The sequence below is a fragment of the Lindgomyces ingoldianus genome (assembly GCF_010093535.1).
Source record: "Lindgomyces ingoldianus strain ATCC 200398 unplaced genomic scaffold BDR25scaffold_45, whole genome shotgun sequence".
Lineage (NCBI taxonomy): Eukaryota > Fungi > Ascomycota > Dothideomycetes > Pleosporales > Lindgomycetaceae > Lindgomyces > Lindgomyces ingoldianus.
In genome coordinates, this window is record NW_022985206.1 from 317,518 (window position 1) to 336,404 (window position 18,887).

Here is an 18,887-nt window from a genome sequence, read left to right on the forward strand (position 1 = left end):
GCAAGAGCAAACTTGGAGTGGACCATCCAGACACGCTGACCAGCATGGCCAATCTGGCGTCGACGTACAGGAATCAAGGGCGATGGGAAGAGGCGGAGTCGCTGGAGGTGCAAGTGATGGAGACGAGCAAGAGCAAACTTGGAGTGGACCATCCTTCCACCCTGACCACCATGAATAACCTTGCGTTCACTTTTAAGGGAAAGGGCGATAAGGGGAAAGCCATTAGGCTAATGGAAGAATGCGTTCGAAAACAGAAGTATATCCTTGGCCTAGACCACCCCTACACGAAAGACTCAGAAGATTCACTTAATAGTTGGCGCATAGAAGGCTTAAGCCTGGGTTCCCTAAATAAAGAAGCAGGTAACGCAGTAGCTATAACATAGCCAGCAAGCAGAGACATGTCGCGCCTGCCGCGAGGGCCTAAAGTTGCATATAGGTACAAGAAATAAGTCTTACAGCTAGGAGCGCTTAACAAGATAGTAGTGAGGCTTAATAGTGTTTGTCAAAGATGGGAATTGGTAGATGCAAGAAGCACGATAATTAATGTTAGAGGATGGCGACGTGGCGACAGGTTATTCAAGGAGTATAGGCGAATACTTAGTTGGGGAGGAGGAGCGGAGGGCAGCAGAGCAAGTATCTTACCACGGGGTTTCTGTCATGCAACGTTTCGTAATACGGCCTAGCCACATTCAGAAGGTTAAGCGCCCAGAAAGATTGATTGGGCAAGATGATAGCAAGGGAATGCTTCCGCCAGGGGATGAAAGAACAGTCCTGTGGGCAAAAGGTAACGGGGATTTTGCAATCTACTGTATATCCTACTCGAATCTAGTCATTGTTCCATGCTTACTTTCCCCATAGTAGGATGTTCCACTACTAATGGTGAACCCCTCCGCTTCATTTCTCAATTTTAACTGTTCCTCTTGTATAAAATATTCAGCTGTGGAAGCGGTTCGAATGAGAGTGTGAGAGTAGGGGTAGCGCCAAAGCAAGCCGGGTGGATTGGTACACAAGGGATCTAAGTAAGGGAGGCCGTGCCTGCCGCTAGGAAACCTCTAAATCCACACTCTCCCCCCTAAGATAACAGAACAATTTCTCAAAAATTTAAGAAGACTGATGTCTTATGGATAGACCGGGCTTATCGATATGCAGGCCCTCATATCATCGCTGAGGTTTTGCCATCTATGTTTTTATCGCGGATGTATGCTGGATTATCGATCTACTCGCTGTTAGCGACATGGAAACTAGCTGATCTCGTATTTGTCCGCTCAGTCTGAGGCTAGCCTAACTCAATCAAAGGCAAATTCAAGAGAAGCTGAATACAGCCTGTGAGGGATGAAACACCAAGATGAAATTCCCCCAAGAGCTTGTTGAATTAGAATAGCTAGCTTGATCTTTGGTTAATGAATCTTGTTCCATCTTACGTTCAGGTTAGGGCTCTTCTTCTTAGAGTTGGATGGTATCGATTCTTGTTGTGGACAATCGGTTATCTCCTGTTGGTTTTGAAAAGAACTATGGCAGGTTCGTTCCGGTACAACGTTCTTAGCCCCGCTGGTCTGAATTGATGGATGGGTAAATAGTGAGATGGAGAGGTGGCCGGGGCACTTGTGCGTTGTCTAGGATGATAGCCTAATAACTGCAGTGTTTGCTAGTGTAGGACGTTTCACCCGTCCAATCCCTGCTAAGATCGGTAGGCTAAGAATCTATTCAATCATGGCGGCGAGGCCACGCTTGGTTGGAAGCCTCTAATTTCTCTTCAAGGTGTCCGTCCGAGATATCCATGATGTAATTCACGTGTCCTGTGCGTCCATAGACAACACCAAGTAGCGTTAGAATGCGGTAACCTTCTATCCTATTCACGAGCACGAAATGAATCCTTGGTCGATGGCAGACGACACCAAACTAGAACTCTAGCTTTGGATAAACTGCGAATAGCCAGTGACAGCCTTGTGACCTCTTGAAACACTTCTTCCTCTCCGCCATCATCTTCACCAACGGCTTAGAATAAACGCTGATACCGCATTACAGTTATGACAGTGCAGCATGCCACGCCGGAACTCGAGAGGTTCGTGGGCAGGGATTGCACGCAACCGGCCTCTAGGAATGGGATTGAGGGGTAAGTCGGGAGCGCAGCGGAGACCTTGTATTCGTAAACAAGCGTTAGCAATTCGTCAACTACATGCTGTAGGAGCCGAGGGAGATGCTCGAAGCTGATGGGAAGTGATGCAATTGGTTGCGTGACGTTTGGAGCTCAGATTGCGCTTGAGGCTGCTGGCATCTTAATGAAACAACTTTTGTCAGCGGGTTTTGGTGCAAGCAATTGTACAGCTGCGCCCTAAATTTCCTGGTATGTCCAACCGTTTCTCGCTAACTTGAGAGTAAGTGCGAGGCGATGGGGTAGCTACCGTTTTGGTGGGTGTTGCGCGAGAGGTAGTACACCGCTAGTGCCAAGAGCTCGCAAAATCTGGATTTCTGCCGCTTACCAGCACTCCTCGAAGTGCTAAGATAATGCGAAGTGTAGAGAAGCGAAGCTCTGCGTGGATCGTTTGCAATTGGCACCCATGATCTTGGGGTTGTTATTTGGGCAATAGCTTGCGCAGTGGTGTCACCTTGCATCAAGTCACTGCTTAGTTCCAACCCGGTGGAGGCTCGCCGCTTTTTACACGCACACATCGTTCAGCACAGATTCAAGCCTTGAAAGGGAGTCAGGACAGTGTCCCCGCTCCTATTCAAACTATACAATCTGGAAGACGCTATGCAAATATATCCTCTCGCCATGTACAAGGCGTATTGATTCCTGCGCTGCTCCATTCGGCCCTCGCCACTGCTTTACAGTTAGAGGTAGCTCAGGGATCTGTGAAGTTCTGAGCCGCACTCTGGCCCAGAGCCTTTGGACCATACGCAGTGCCCATTTCTACCTTTATATATCTCCAGTATACCTCTGCACAGACCCATTCAGCAACGTGGAAGCTAGAATGACATTGCGGGGCAAATTCGTCGGCCCTTTTTGAGAAGCCGACAGCCTACCAAAGAGTGTTCGACATGGGTGACTGATTTCTTAGCGCCCATGATAGTTGACCCACGGCTGCTTGGCTAGCGGGAGGGGGCTTCAGGCTCATAATGAATCTTGAGGTGCCAAACCCTACCTTAATAATCGCTAATAGGAGAACTACCTCTTAACTAGTGTAACCTCCTTACCTACCAGTGGCCACCCATCAATTCAAGGCTGATAATCCATGGCCTATCCATCTACCCACGTCGAACACACTTGACAAAATAATATGAAGCTTTCCAATCTCTGACTCAAATATCAATAGGATTTGTATTGAGGGACAGTTTACACCTGAAATACTGCTGATGTCCATGATGTTGCAGCTAGCTGGACTCAGCAAGCAAAAGGTTGTAGCCAACCCGCAAGAAGGCGGTAAAGCTGCTGGGAGATCTTGAGTGTCCTGAACTCTCGCCCAAAGCTTGAGTAGTATATAGCTAGAGCTCGTCGTGGGGAGCGGGAGGCCTTGCCCTTTTCGCGAGTCGCAGGCTATCAGAATGGCCTGAAGACGGAGCTAGACGGATAAAACAATCACGATGTTGACGCTTTCCTGGAGGGGCATAGCATGCTGCTAGGAGAACCTTTGGCGCTCCGACGCCTGGACTAGATCTTTATCATTTTATTCAAAGCTTAAGAATTATGTCGAAGGCGAGAGTAGTCTTTTCATAGTTTGGTTTCCTCTATCAGTACCACTTAGCCATATTGTTGGCGGCCCTGGCCCAGCACCGCATGTCAACGCAACAAGTTTGGCACTAAAACTCCACCGCCTATCTTGGCCCCTTGTCAAAAAATGATCTTAATCCTTGCTGCTCTTGCCCGCTAATCCGAAATAGATATAAAAAAAAGCCAAAAAATACATGTTGTTGAATCGACCTCGTTCACGTGTTAGCATCTGGTGCCCATACAAATCTGCGCTGTAAATCAAACGAAGCGTAGTGGGGGGTTGCCCAGTGGGTTGCCAATCCCACTGGACAAGGAAAACCTGAAATTTTGGCTACTATATAGGCATCTAAATTCAAATTTTCGGGAAGCCTTTTGGGTGTTTTCGAGGGGTGAATCATGTGCTGAACAGTCTGCAGACTCAGACTAACACGGACCGAGAGGCATACCTCGGGAGACCCTTCTAGAGAAGGGTGTGAAAAACTTCTGGCTAGGAACGGCCCGAACGGCTACCAACGCTCGCCTAGCGCTACACCTCGAGGACAGGTCTGGTGCTATTCTCTTCACCTTATCTAATTTCCGTATTAGCACTACAACTTCAATGGAGCTTCCTCTTCGACTTCGAAATCAACCAGAACCTCCCTCACTACCCATCCTCAACACCACAACCACACGGCCACCTTGTCTTCGACGTTAAAATCAATTAAATCCTTCGGCACGACCAGCTGAAGGGCAAGTTCATGCTAAGAATCTACTGGCCCAGGACCCTGGCTACTTTCCGATGCAAAAGACGTCTTCGTTCTCGCTCAACCGTAATCTAACTCCGCCATCACCATCATGACTTCCGTTGTAGTCTTCCTTGACGAACTCCCAGCTTTCGAGAGCGTGTGTAGTTGCGTGCCGCACGCCTGGGACTTCGTCGCCGAACGTTCCTACCACTGGGCTGTCACCTCCATCTCCACCACCATCCAAAACGCAGTCCACGTCCATACCATCGCCCGAGACCCTCAAGTCCCAGAACAAGGGCAATGGGGACGCGGCTCCCTTCCTCCAATACTCCCCCCCTCCCTCCGCCCTTCGGTACTTCAATACAACATTTGTGATTTCGCTTGCCTCACCATGGCGCTCATTCTCGACAAAGCCGTTAAGGGGATTAATGTGGCACTAGATATCAGGTGGATTCAGGTTTTAGTGCGCCCCTGAGATGCAGTTTAGGTATGATGGGCAAGTGCTTTACCACTATATACACTCTGTAATCCTAATCATTGGGATCCACGGACACTATATAATTGACCTCACCCGCCACCAGTTTGGCTTCCCTGCCGTGAAGTCAGCGTGACCAACAGGAAGGACTACAATTCGTAGAATACGATACGTTACAATCACGTGCATTGTAGAGTTGTATACAGTAAGTCTCTAAGTTGTATTAAATTGTACTTAAGCCTAAAAAGTATATTGTATTACAACTTGTATAGGCTTTTTTTAGTGGTAAGGTTTAAGGTGAGGCCTAAGTAGTCTAGTAATAACCAACCCCCCTGTCTTGGCCCGAGTCACGGGTCACGTGCCCGGGTCACGTGCCGTGAGGGGTCACGTGTCGTGAGGGGTCCTCCGCAGGAGGGTCTAGTCGCCCGTGTAATTTTTGGTAGCTTGGGGGCCCAGATTTGTATGGGAAAATCCACCTTCTCCTAACTTTAACGCGACCTACTATCTCTCTATTGCTCTTATTGCCTGGCTTAGCGCAAGAATAAATTAATTTATTTAATTCTGCGTTAACTAGTATACTTTTTAGCAAAATCGCACTATAGGTTGCAGAGATAACCCTGTGTTCAATTAATTACCTTAGGGGCCTAGCGTTTGTGCAATAGATCCTCTCACACCCCTAGCAACTTAACTATATAAGGACAATAATACAGCTGCGCGCGTTGCCTTAATTCTTACGCATATATAAGGTATAATAAACTCTCTATAAATTTGTTAGCTTTCTGCGCTTATAAATTATATACACAGCTAGTTGTAGTATTTTAATTTATCCTAACGTACTTCATAGGCGAGTTGCTCACACACCTGAGTCGCTTACTTTTGCTAAGACCCTACTAAACTACCCTTCCTACACTAATGCATTCCCTACAACACTACTTAGACGCGCTAAAAGAACATTAGATACAGCTTACGCTCTAAGCTTTTAAATAAGACATAAAACTCTTAAAGAAATGTGCTATAGCTATGTATAAAGTCCTATAAAAGACAATAAATAACTATAGTGCTAGATAACCTTTACAAGCTAATTCTACAGCTAAATTATAGAAGCTAGGTAATAAAAAGAAGCAGGTAATTGTTAAGACTATACTTAAGCTATATGCGCAAGGAATTTCCTCTTAGATAGCATTTATAGCTAATATAGCTAATTCTTTGCGCGCTAAGCGTAATCTAGGCTATGTTTATATAAACTAGCCTAGTACGTTTGTAAAGCGTTATTTAGAGCTTAAAGTAACATTTAAGCGTAAGTATAACTATAAGAGAGCCCTCTGCAAGAGTCCTAGGGTAATTTAGAGCAGGTTTAGCCTTGTAGAGAATATTAAAGCTAAGTATAGCATCTAGAATAATAACACATATAACTTTAGTAAGATAGGGTTTATAATTAGCTAGATATCTCTTAACTATACTTACACTTAAAACTTTACTTTAAGCTCTAAATAACACTTTATAAATGTACTAGGCTAGTTTATGTAAACATAGCCTAGATTACGCTTAGCGCGCAAAGAATTAGCTATATTAGCTATAAATGCTATCTAAGGGGAAATTCCTTGCGCATATAGCTTAAGTATAGTCTTAATAATCACCTGCTTCTTTTTATTACCTAGCCTTTATAATTTAGCTATAGAATTAGCTTGTAAAAGTTGTTTAGCGCTGTAGTTATTTATTATCTTTTATAAGACCTTACACATAGCTATAGCACATTTCTTTAAGAGTTTTATATCTTATTTAAAAGCTTAAAGTGTAAGCTGTATCTAACATTCTTTTAGCACGTCTAAGTAGTGTTGTGGGGAATGCATTAGTGTAGGAAGGGTAGTTTAGTAGAGTCTTAGCAAAAGTAAGCGACTCAGGTGTGTAAGCAACTCGCCCATAAAGTACGTTAGTAACATTAGAGGGCTTAGCTAAAAGTCTTTTTTACCTGCGCTTATGTTTTATATGCGCAGGTAGTTATTATATTTATAATTACACTTTAGCTAGATATCTCTTTAGTATATCTCTTTACTTTATGCTGTATTATGTTTAGTTTACTCTATAAAGTGCGTTATAAAGGGCCTAGTTAAAAGCTTCTCTTAGCTGCGCTTATGTTTTATATGCGTAGGTAGCTGTTATATTCTTAATTATACTTAAGCTGCATAGTCCTTTTGCTAACTGCGTACAGCTAATATTACTTTAACATTATATACTAATATGCGTTCTTTGCTGCTATTTAACATAGATTTCTTCTATAAGACAGAGCTCTATAAAACAGAGCAGCACACATTGCCTGTTGCTGCTACTACTACACTAAGGCTGCTAGTACACAGTGTTAGACAGCCTAAAGGTTTAAAATTATTAAAGTCTATGCTTATGTAGTAAGATCTACTAAAGCTAAACCTTACAGCAAAAGAGTAGGAGCAATTTGCCTTATATATAACTGCAGTTAAGGGAGTTTACTATAACAACAGCTAGAGGAGAGGCTTGTTCCTTAAGTTTATTAGGCTTACCTCCTAAGCCTTACAATATTAAGCTATGCTGCTTAAAAAGGTAGATAGGAACAGTGCTATAAAGCTACATTTATAGTCTGTTGTAACACCTAAGGCTGCTATCTAGGACTACATCACAAAGCTTAAGGCTAAGCTTAATGTGTTATAGTTAAAAATAATGTTATTTAGATAATACTTTTAATAAGCATTAAGTGCTTTTATCTAGTGTGCTTAGTCTAATATTACAGCACCTATTTGTTAGTATGCTAGCACCCTGTTTAATCTCCTATTCTAGTTATACTAGTTAAGTATAAGGACACCTAATAATAAAAACTATTTATAAATTATATTTATTATTTTAAATATCTGCTTTTTACAGCATTTTAAGCTATTAAACTGCTTTTTATCTCTACTATCTCTTCTTCTTTACTCTATAGGCGTAAAACAACATGTTTTTAAAGTAACACAGTCTCTAAGGTTAATAGAGTTATATAACTCTGCGCAGCGCTTAATTAGTGCGCTTAAGGCTACTGCGTAAGAAGTTATTTGCTATTACTAGTTTTTAGCGCTGTGCGCTTTAGTATATAATAACTGTAATATACACCTTAGCGTTAGCAAGTAAAGCTACATAAAAAAAAGTATAACCTTTTTAATTACTACTAGGCTAATATATAGATTCTATAGTGTTATAACTAATTAGGGGTGTTGCTATCTGCGTTAGTTAGACTTTAACAGCACAATCCTACTAGACATAGGCAAAATAGACCCTCCTTCTAAGCATAGTAATATTATAGAGGCCTTTTATACTACGTAAACTATTAGCATTTTACGTAAAGCCTACAGCGCTGTTATTAATAAGTTTATTACTATTAGTTAAGAGCTTAAGAAGTGCTTAAAGATGCTAAAGATTAACTACTTACTTATGCTACCCCTAGGAAACTAAAAGCTAACTTTAATAATACCTATTTAGCTAGATAAAAGTATAGTAGTAAATAATATTAAAATACTTTAAGACTTTTTTTAGTTATAGATAGGTCTTACTAATAAGCTATTTATAAAAAACAAGCTAGTGTTTCTAGTTACTAGTAATAATAAGACGCTAAATTAAATGTAGTCTGCTAAACTTAGCGCTGCAGGGAATATAACTGTGTACAATAAGCTAAGCTATGTAGTACCTCTGCCTAGATTGTTCCACGCCTAAATGCATAGCATTAGAGCTATACTTAAATTATACTTTAAAGACAAGCTAGCAGCAGGTGACTAGGTTTGCCCTGCTACACTAAGATATTCTGCTAGCAAAATAGCCTAGAAGTTTGTTACGCTAAAGTCCTTTATATACGCCTACAGGAGAACATTTATGTAGGATAACTATAAGGCTTAAATTATTACTAAGTTTTATTACTATCTAATTACTTATTAATAGCATAGCTTAGGGTTAAACTAGCAGTTTCTACTAAGTGTAATAGTAAAAGCAGTAAATAACTTAATAGTAAAAGTGTTTACTAGTTTAGTTAAAAAAATAGTAGATTTACTATAAAATCCTAAGAATTATATAGAAAATTATAAGTGTTAGGTTAATTTTATGTTTATCTAAAACTGCTATGCGTATAAGCTCCTCTTTTAGGCTATTAAATATAGGGACGTTAGCCTGCTAAAGGTGGCTATCCCTAAGGTCTTATAACTATATGCTTACGCTAGAAAGCGTGCTTACACCTTAAAGTTTTTATACTTAAAGCGCCTTATTAACAGTAACTATAGCAGCTTAGCTACTTACATAGCTATAGCTTTTACTTTGCTTATTAATCTAACTAGTTAGAAAAGTAGTTAGTTTCTAGTTAACTTTATAAATAAGTTTCTTAACTATAATGTAAAGAACTAGTAAAGTAATAAGCGCACTTTAACTACTTTTATTTATAATTTTTCTAAGTACTACACCTTTAATGCTATTTTTTTTACGCCTCTTAAGCGTGCGCTTTATAAAATGTAGGGCGCAAACGCTTAAAGGCAGCATAACTATGTCTAGCGTAGTGCTGTTATTTAGTTGCTAGCAAAGGCATTAAGTATAATAATAGCTCTAGATCTATCTTAAAAGAATGCTACTATCTCTAGTATTAACATTAATCTAACTACTGCTGTAAAAGTAATATATAAGTCTATAGATATATTAAATCACAAGTTTCTATATGCTGCAGATAAGGATGCTAAGGATAAGATAGTAGCAGCTATTAAATTTGCTAATAATGTTATAGCTTTAGTCTTTAACATTATAGCTAACTTTAAGCTAATTAGTAAGCAGCTTTATCTACTAAAAGTTAATTATAAGTTCTTTAATAAGTGTAATAACATTAGAGTTATGCTATAAAGTCTGTCCTTTTTATTAGTGTAATTTAGAAGTTAAATGCACACATAATTTACATGCGCAGGTAATATATAAATATAATAATTTTTATATATAGGAGTTATAGCATCTAAGTTATGTTTTTCTACTATGTAGTATTACATTATAGCCTGTGTAGTAGTAGTAAAAGTTTCTGCTTACTTTTACTTTTTACTCTTAGTTTCTCTTACCTACACTTAATAAAGTTATAAGTAAAATTTACTAAGTAGCTATACTAATATTTTGTGTGCGCAGCTTACTGCAGAGTTTTATTTATATATATATGCAGTGTCTGCACTGTGTTTAGAGTATATAAGAGGTAAGCTTTCTAACACTATAGTCTGTGCACAAAAACTTACAATACACAATATCTCTAGCAAGGCATGCATCTGCGCCTCCACGTGTTAAGATTAGTACTAAAAATAAAGTTACTCCCTACGCACGTTAATAGCAAGTGCAGGTTAGTGCCTAATTATAATAGTTATAGTTGCTAGGTAGATGTATTATTATTATTAATATTATTGCTATAGTAATAGTAGTTAAGCATAATATAGTAAAAAGAACTATTTGCTTAGATCTATATAGTAAGTCTTATATCTAAACTTCTTACATAATAGCACTATTTCTTTATACATATTCTAAACTTACTCTCTAGGTTTTAGCTAGTAAGTATAATTAGTAGAGGTTTTTTAAAGAAATCTGTATATATACTAATCTTTATTGCTTTAAACATTATGTTTTACTCTTTTTTTAATCTATTATGTCTCTTATTATGTTTAGTTAAAAGCTAGTATATTTAATGTCTATCTGCGCTTATAATTTATATGTGTAGAGAACTAATAATTTTTTTAGCTTTATTTTTATTATATTCTAGAGTTTTTTTACTACTTTTAGAGTATGTATACATTAAATAAGCATGTAACTAACATATAGCAGCAGATCCTGCCTAAGTCCTAGGGCCTAGCCACCCTAAATAGCTAGTAGCCTTTAAGCTATAAAGTAAGAATAGTAAGGAGAAGCTTAGCTAGCTCTCTTCTTATAACTATAATAATATTATAGTTAAAGATAGGTCTAGCTAGCTTATCTTTAGCAGCAATAATAATAATAATAATAATAATAATAATAAAGGGAAGGCTCCGCTTCCTAACTAGGGGTTCTCCCTGCCCTGCACGCCCCCCTCTCTCCCTAAGTATGTTTATTATGCTGCTTATACATATACCTTATATTAACACTTATGTAGCCCTAACTTTGCCCTTGCTAACTAGGAGCTAGCACTAGCGCTAGTGCCTAGTGTTACTCCTGCTCTAGCAGGCCTAGCCTTAGTTGCTTAGTAAGTTGTTGTATCTATATAATTGTCAGATTGAAGCACTGTTTCTGGGCTTCCTGAGATGAATGATGGGTTTGGATATGATGTATGGGATGATTGATTGATTGTATTGATTGTGTTGACTTATCGATCCTTTTTTTTTGCTCTACTCGTGTTGCTCGGCTTTTTGTTCTGCCGATCCGAGTCCCTCGCGCACTAGCCCTATGCGCGACCAGCTTGCAACATGCTGCAATTTGCTGCAAAATGCTGTAACATGCTGCAATTTGCTGCAATTTGCTGCAACATGCTGTAAAATGCTGCAATTTGCTGCAACATGCTGCAACATGCTGCAAAATGCAGCAATTTGCAGCGACATACTGTTCGAGCTTATTGCTCGTACTATGTAGCAGCTTTCGTCAAACGTTCCTCCTGTCTTGACAGTAGGTGCGCATATCTGACAATAATAATATATAATAAAGCTGCTAATATTAGTTATAGGGCTTAAACTTATCTTTCTTTGCTTAACATTCTATAAGACATATATACAGGTACATTAAAAGACACTAGCTAACGTTCCTAAGGGTTTCCCCCCCTAGACGTTAGATAACAACGTTGCCTAGTAGGGGATCTAGTTAGAATAGGTAACTAACTATAACACTATAGTTAGCAAATAAAGATATAACTTTAAGTAGGCTAAGGCTAATAACTCTTAACCTAGGGCTAGTAGTAGTGCTGCATAACTCTTAGAAGGTTACTGTAAGCGCCTTACCTATACTTAACTAATCTATAAGTACTATAAAGTTAGTTGCATAGAGCTGTGTACTTATTACACTACTTATTATAGTAGCCCTCTGCGCTGCATTATCTACCTAGACAGCTTCTGTGTCTCTAAAAAGAACATAGAAGGCTAGTGTGTAGAGTGTTGTTATGCTAGAAAGCTCTACTTAGTAGCTTCTAAGTAACTATTAGTGCTGCTAACTTCTAGAAAAATAAAAAATCTATGTAGTTACCTAAAGAAAGTTAGTTCTAGTAATTAAGATTATTAATGTTTATATTTTTAAATTTTTATATATAATAATGTAAAGCTTTTACCTAATAACAATTTCTTTACACTACTTAGTAATGTATATGCTTACATGCATTACTTAGTAATTCTATAGTTACCTGCACTAATATATTATAAGCGCAGCTAACTATATATTAACACATAAATGTATACTTTATGTCTTACCTTTTTACTGCAAATGTCTTATGTTTTGCCTACTTACTGTATTACTACTTATTAATTAATAAGCTAATAAAATAACAAGCTACAACTATGTAAATATTATATCTATGTATTATTAGTTATATATTAAATTCTGCAGCTAGCTGCGCACACATTTTATGTGCGCAGCTAGACTACTTATTTTAGCGCAGTAAAAAGGTAAGGTTATAAGATAATATTAATCTAATATGCTTTATACACTAAGCAAACTTCTCTACTGCTAGCTACAGTATGTAAGAATAAACCTTTTATGTTAATGTGTATATTAAGCTTCTAACTACGCATGTACTTTTAACAAAACCCTACAGGTATGCATATATATGTAGTTGCAGAATATAGTAGCTACCTGCGCTAATAAAATACAAGCGCAGCTACTCTACATATTACTGCAGCACATTAACATGCACTATGTGCTGCAACAAACTAGCTACTAACCTGCCTTCTATGTGCTAGCGTGCAATTCTCCTAATTACTTGCTAATACTAGGCGCTTTCTGCGCTGTTTTTTAACATGCTTAACTACTAATAGCGCACTACAGGCAGTAAGCTTAATGTTTAGAGTTGTAGCTTAAAGGGGCACTTTTTACACTATAGCGCTTAAAGGGGCAACTAATAGAGTAGTAAGTAGATAAATAGTAATCTGCCTTATAAAGACTGCTAGCGCTTTTCTTATAAAAGGTTAATTACTAGGCGTAATAGGTTTTATCTTAAAGGCAGCATAAGTTACAGAGATAACGCAATCCCTGTATGTTTTTGCCTATGCCTATTAAAACAAATTGCCCTCTGCAACCTGCAGGTATAAAGACGCTATGCAATTACAATTCTTCTTCTAGAGAACACGCTCTTTTAGATCTAGACAGATAGACTAGAGCTAGCTGCTAGTACCTCTCTTATTTCTAAGTGTAATAGTAAGACTAAGTAGCGCATCTTTAACTTTAGCCTTTATTACAGGATTAATAGTGTCTTTGTCCTTAACATTGTTTAATAGCATAATAAAATACTACTTTAAAGCATAACTAGAATAGTTATTATAAAGGTTAGTGTAAATTTTTTTAAAGGGCTCTAAAATTATGTTCTAATAGCAGCTACTATTATAAACCTTATGCTTAAATGCTAATAAATAGTGCTTATACTAAATACTATTAGGCGCATTTTTAGGCAAAGGCTTTTTATAATTAAGTAGGTAAAGCTTTTACCTACTATTAATAAAAAAGCTGTTAGTAAGCTTATTAACACTAACTAAAAAAAGTTTACTAAGAAACTTTAAAGCCTATGCCTAATAGAAATATAGTGCTAGCGTAGGTGTTTGCTATTTAATAGAGATTTAATACTAGAAAGAACTAATAACCTTATTACTAGGTGCCTACATAAAGACAGCCTTGTCTTCTTTAAGAGTGTTGCTATAGTTTACCTACCTAAGCTTCTGCAAAGCATTCTTAAGAAAGTAGTAACTAAACTAGGTAATATACTTTACACCTAGTAGGTTAACTTCTAGCGCATATATAAATATAGTAATAAGTATGCAAAGCTTACTGCTATTAAAATAACACTTAATATTAATGTAAGTGTCTAGTGTAAGCTGTTTATAATACACTTACATAATCTAATTTATAGTGTTTATATAACTAGCATTATTTAACTAGTAAGTAATACTAGCTGCTAGTTCTATAGTGTCTTTAATAAAGTAGATAAAGAATATTATTTTTAGTAACACATAATTAAAATAAGCTAAGGTGTTATTAACTATAGTATAAAAGACTTTATAGTAGAGTAAATAGATCTTGCTTAAAAAGGTAAGCTCTAGCTTTATAAAGATGTTGCTGTAATATACCTTTGTTTAAATAGAAGCGCCTTTGCAGAGATAATAGAAGCCTGTAGACTAGGATACATCTAAGAAGTTAGTGTGCGTAAGAGTAGCTGTTGTACTAAACTAGCAAGTATAGTCCTTAAGTTAGTCCTGCAGCTTAGATATCTGCCTATAATAAGGACAGAAGCCCCCTCTCTAGCTGTTGCAGGCATAAAGATGTAGCTTATTAATAGTAATTAGCTAGTAGTGTTGCCTAAACTTAAAATTCTTAATTACACTCTTAAATTTCTCTTTATTAACATAGCTGTTATTAAATGTTTTTATTAGTGTAGTCTTTTAAGCTATAACTACTGCCCTTATTAGTGCATTCTTAGTCTGTCTAGGCTTCTTAGGGACTACCTCCCCTAGAACCTCTAGTAAAGCTGTAACACGCTGCGCACGCGGTTTATGTGCGCAGGTAGACGCGCCTTTTCTACAACAACTAGTGTTTAGTGTAGTTAAAGTAGTAAGCTAAGACATTAATGCAGTTAAAAAAGTTAGTATGTAAAAAGTTAAAGTGCTATTTAAAAACACTAAAGTAATTAGCTGTAAAAAGAGGTAGAAATTAATAGACAGCTGCGCTTGTTAATTATTAGTATAGCTAGCTAGTAAATTATATGCCTTACTTACTTATAAATCCTAAGAATGTAAGGTAGCAGGTAGAGAAGTCTATGTATTAGTTAAAGGAGCTAAATTATTAGGTAAACTTATAGTTGCCTATGTAAACTTTATAAAAGCATAGCTAACTATAAAATTACTTAACAAATTAACATTTTTTTTATTTAGGGCTTCTCTAACTACAATTTTAGCTAACAACTAGACATAAGTATATCTGCCCTAGGCAATATTATGCTAGTGTTCTACAGTATTGCTATTGCTGTCTAAAATAAAAGGGAGAACACTAATCCTACAGTAGCGCTTATAAGCCTCTTATACCTGTCCCTATTTAATTACCTTTAGAGGACTTATAATAAGAGTAATAGGCTGCAACTAAGAATCTAGTGTTGCATAATACTCTATAATAACATATGTCTTTCTATACCTAGTTTACACAACAAGTATACTGTTATAATTGTTATATAGGTTCTTAAAAGCCTGTTTTTAACTAAGCTTTAAGTTATAACTAGTACTATTTTTAAGCAGAGCAACAGCTTTATTAAAGGGCAGGCGTAAGTTTAGTTGTTAGAGCTTATCTGCTGCTGTTAAGCTAATAACAGCTAGGGAATAGAAACTAGTTAGAAGGTCCTCTATATTAGAAGAAAAGAGCTATAAATTGTTAATGTTCTTAGGGGGCATACTAAAATAGTATATAAGCAGGAAACACGTAAACTTGCGTTGTAGGTTAAGATACTTTAGACGCAACTTAATTCTGCAGTTATCTGCGCACTAAAAATTACACAGGCGACTAGACCCTCTAGAAGAGATGTGGTCCAAGCTTGACTTTAAGCCCACGGTCACGTGGGTGGACCAAGAAAATCTTAGGAGGCGGGTCGTGTTATTACTAGACTAGAGGCCTAAGGTGAGGTTGTTGGCATTGTATAGAGCACGTAAGGGCTATAGGCAGTGCAACTAGCAGAGTTTTCTGTATCGCCTCTTAGTATAATTGTATAAAAAAAACAGTGAGGAATCACCTACTTTCGCATTGTCTATCTCATAACCTGTTTAATGTATACAGATCTACTTGGTTGGTGGCTCTAGATTGGTCGTTCACAGTACCCTACTGTTTTCAAGATAGCCCTTGATTTCCTCTCTATACTAGCTAAGAGGAATCTCCTTAGTGGAGCAACAATTCAAGCGCTACAGCTGCAAAGAATTAGCTTTATTGTAGGCTAGTTGCTAGTGAGCTTAGTGAGTTAGTTAATTACATAAAATCCGCCCTATCTGATCGTACTACGAACTAATTCTTAGCAATTGTATTGTAAGTACAGTGAATTAGTTCGTACTGACTACGACTCGTAGTCCCCTCTGCTCCTCTAGTAATCGTATAATTGTACTAATAAACCAAGTCGTAGGGCGGTTGAAAACTCCCAGTCGAATCGTATTACTTCCGATTGGTTACGCTGCGTGAAGTGGATCTGGGCTGAGCGAGAGTACTTGCAGCGGTTGGTAAGGAGGGGGGTCGAGGTGGCTAATGACGTGACGAGGTATATCAATGATATGATCGCATATCATAGGGTGGAGAAGGTGATGCCACCTACTGGGGAGGAATGTAGAAGGCGGTTATAGAGGGGTATGAGCGAAGCTGGCCAACAGATCGTAGAACGTTTCAACTTAGCTTTTCAGGGCTCGTAAGTTCTTACTTTGTTAGTGCTTTTATACTGCTAAGAGGAAGGGGGGAGTTATTACTCAGTATAACTATAATAATTAAGACCCTTTCTATAACTATTCTTTTACTAAGAGTTACAACATAACTGTTAGAGTAGTAGGAGAGGAGAGCTTCTTCATATGCTCTATAAAGCTGTTAAGCTTAACTATGTAAGACTGCTGTCCCTCTACACTTTACAAAGAGTTATAGTTATACTTAGTTATATGGCATAGCCTAGATAGAACAATCTACTAAGTATTCTTTTTATTATTAAATCGGTTTAGCACTTTTCAACCTATTATCTACTAAAAGCACTAAAGTATATAGTTATTCTGTCTGAACGTAATTTAGAACGTAACCTCTGGCCTGTGCACTAGGGATTACGCGTACATAAGAACCCTCTCTCTTCGCACAAAGAGAGCGGGCGTAGTTAAATATAATTGTTGCCTGCCACTAGTTCTTCTGCGCCTTCGGGCGAATACCCAAGCCATCTGACATATTCTTACTTTTTTCGTTTAATTATTTCTCTCTCTTCTGCACAGAGAGGGAATGCAGGATAGAGGGTGTATGGAGCAGAGCTACAGAGGCCGGGGAGCCTATGTACCCCGCGACATTACCTAGTTTAAATATTCTAAGGCAACCCTGCTACTTAGTCAGTGTAAGGACGGGGGTTTGTACCACTCCGCCATTACAACTAAAAAGGTGCTAATAATCAACCAACAGTTGATTTTTGCGTACAGAACAGTATATATGCCTTCTAGTTAAGGCTCGGTAAGTTCTCTTCCCTTCCCTACTTCTTATCCTTTTCATCTATGCTTGCTCTCTTCTCTTTGCATAGACTCTTTAGAATAATTACCTAGAGAGTAATTCTACTGCCTAGTTAAAGAATAATAAGTACTTTCTTTATCTAGCCTTTCTACTTTCTTGTTTTTTTATCTATATTCTCTCTCTTATTTTCTTCTTTTAACTATAGTTACTACTATTAGTATAAGAGAAACCTTTAATGCTAGGTAAATTATTAGCTTTATAATTATATGTCGCGTACAGCTATCCGTCTACATATATCCTTCTGCTGTGCTAGCTAGGAGGTTGACCTTTTAGCAAACGCAACATTATATTTACTATTTTATTTTAATTATAAGTAATAGTTGTTTCATCTAGTTGTTGTAACATTTAATATTTTTATTATACAAGTTACTTACTACTTCATGCTTTAGTCTTCTCTTACACTTAACTATCTACCTACACTTCTTTAACCTACTGCTGCCTAGCCACGCCACCTGCTGCAGCCTAGAGCTATTGGTGGCCTTAAGTCACATAACGGGTTCATCTAGTACTATATAAACCTGTAGTTGCCTTTCTTTAGCAATTAATCTAGTTTCTTATGCTTCTTGTACTTCTTCTAGCTTTATATATAGAACTTTTCATTAAGCTTAATCTTTTATTCGATTAATACTCTCTACTTAGATAAGAGACTTCTAATGCTTTTAAGATTTTCTATGTTGTCTACTCTCTATACAATAGAGACAGGTATAACTTCTAATATAATACTACACTAGCGATTATACTCTTCTAAAGTTAATTAAACCTAAAAGTAATAGCTTACCACAGCTAGCAAATGTCTAATAACAGTGTTAAATTTATAAAGAAGAGGAACTATATTCTTGCTACAGAATTAGGTTTTATACTACAACACTTAGCTAGCTTAGTGTCTACTGCACTACAGCTAATGTGTGCGCAGTTGACTGCACATTGCTCTAGATTACTGCAAGTTGCTGTAGTTTACTTCATGCTCTTTCTAACGCTGCTAGTGTAACGATTCTCAGGAATCGTTCCATCTCAGGTGGCCCGGAACCTATCCGGAAGGTCCTCGTATCGCCCCCGGCCCCGACCTGGCCCTGCCCCCTGCTGTTACCCCTATTCCCCCATGTATTTAGCCGTACCTCGCCCGTAGCTAGCTCGGTAGTTTTCTGATATCCTTTGTACAAGGCCTATAGGTGTCAATGGAATTCCCAGGTCATTGAGTCCCCACACACTCCCATATGCCTCTGAGTGGATTCCTACCGCATTCGGACCCATTGTCTTGCCTGCGCCGTTACAGCTAGCTAATCTCTAACGAATACCCCTAGACACTAGCTTACTATACTTGTATATTAGTGTGGTTTTTATTATGCTAGTTCTTTAGACCTTACATGTGCCTTTAGTAAAATCTACTTAGCTGCTACAGCTTGTTGCTAGTAACAGGATGCTAATTTAAAATGAACAGGTGCTTAAACCTCTAGAATTACTAGCATTACTATATGTACTAAGCAATAGCTAAAAGCTATAGATTAGTTAAATTAGCAAGAATTTAGCATACATAGTT

At 37.9% G+C, this 18,887-nt stretch overlaps 3 protein-coding genes across 3 annotated transcripts in view; all 3 read left to right on the forward strand.

The window, feature by feature from the left end:
• Nucleotides 1-1,630, forward strand: part of BDR25DRAFT_329184 (putative kinesin) — a gene marked incomplete at both ends in the record, with an annotated part of 4,628 nt that extends 2,998 nt beyond the window's left edge. Inside the window, 2 exons of the mRNA XM_033692440.1 lie at nucleotides 31-339; nucleotides 1,578-1,630. Coding sequence (XP_033541337.1) covers nucleotides 31-339; nucleotides 1,578-1,630 — 362 coding nt within the window. The remainder of the gene's footprint in view (nucleotides 1-30; nucleotides 340-1,577) is intronic.
• A 2,055-nt stretch (nucleotides 1,631-3,685) lies between these two features.
• Nucleotides 3,686-5,395, forward strand: BDR25DRAFT_361572 (uncharacterized protein; the record flags this gene model as incomplete). The annotated part of the gene is made up of 10 exons (XM_033696438.1): nucleotides 3,686-3,714; nucleotides 3,744-3,828; nucleotides 3,936-4,117; nucleotides 4,148-4,389; nucleotides 4,432-4,518; nucleotides 4,560-4,881; nucleotides 4,922-5,041; nucleotides 5,072-5,118; nucleotides 5,257-5,285; nucleotides 5,321-5,395. 10 exons carry the CDS (start codon nucleotides 3,686-3,688, stop codon nucleotides 5,393-5,395), a joined length of 1,218 nt encoding a protein of 405 aa, XP_033541338.1.
• A 10,245-nt stretch (nucleotides 5,396-15,640) lies between these two features.
• Nucleotides 15,641-18,574, forward strand: BDR25DRAFT_361574 (uncharacterized protein; the record flags this gene model as incomplete). The annotated part of the gene is made up of 6 exons (XM_033696439.1): nucleotides 15,641-15,706; nucleotides 16,126-16,175; nucleotides 16,224-16,401; nucleotides 16,431-16,509; nucleotides 18,366-18,487; nucleotides 18,539-18,574. 6 exons carry the CDS (start codon nucleotides 15,641-15,643, stop codon nucleotides 18,572-18,574), a joined length of 531 nt encoding a protein of 176 aa, XP_033541339.1.
• Nucleotides 18,575-18,887: the final 313 nt, after the last annotated feature.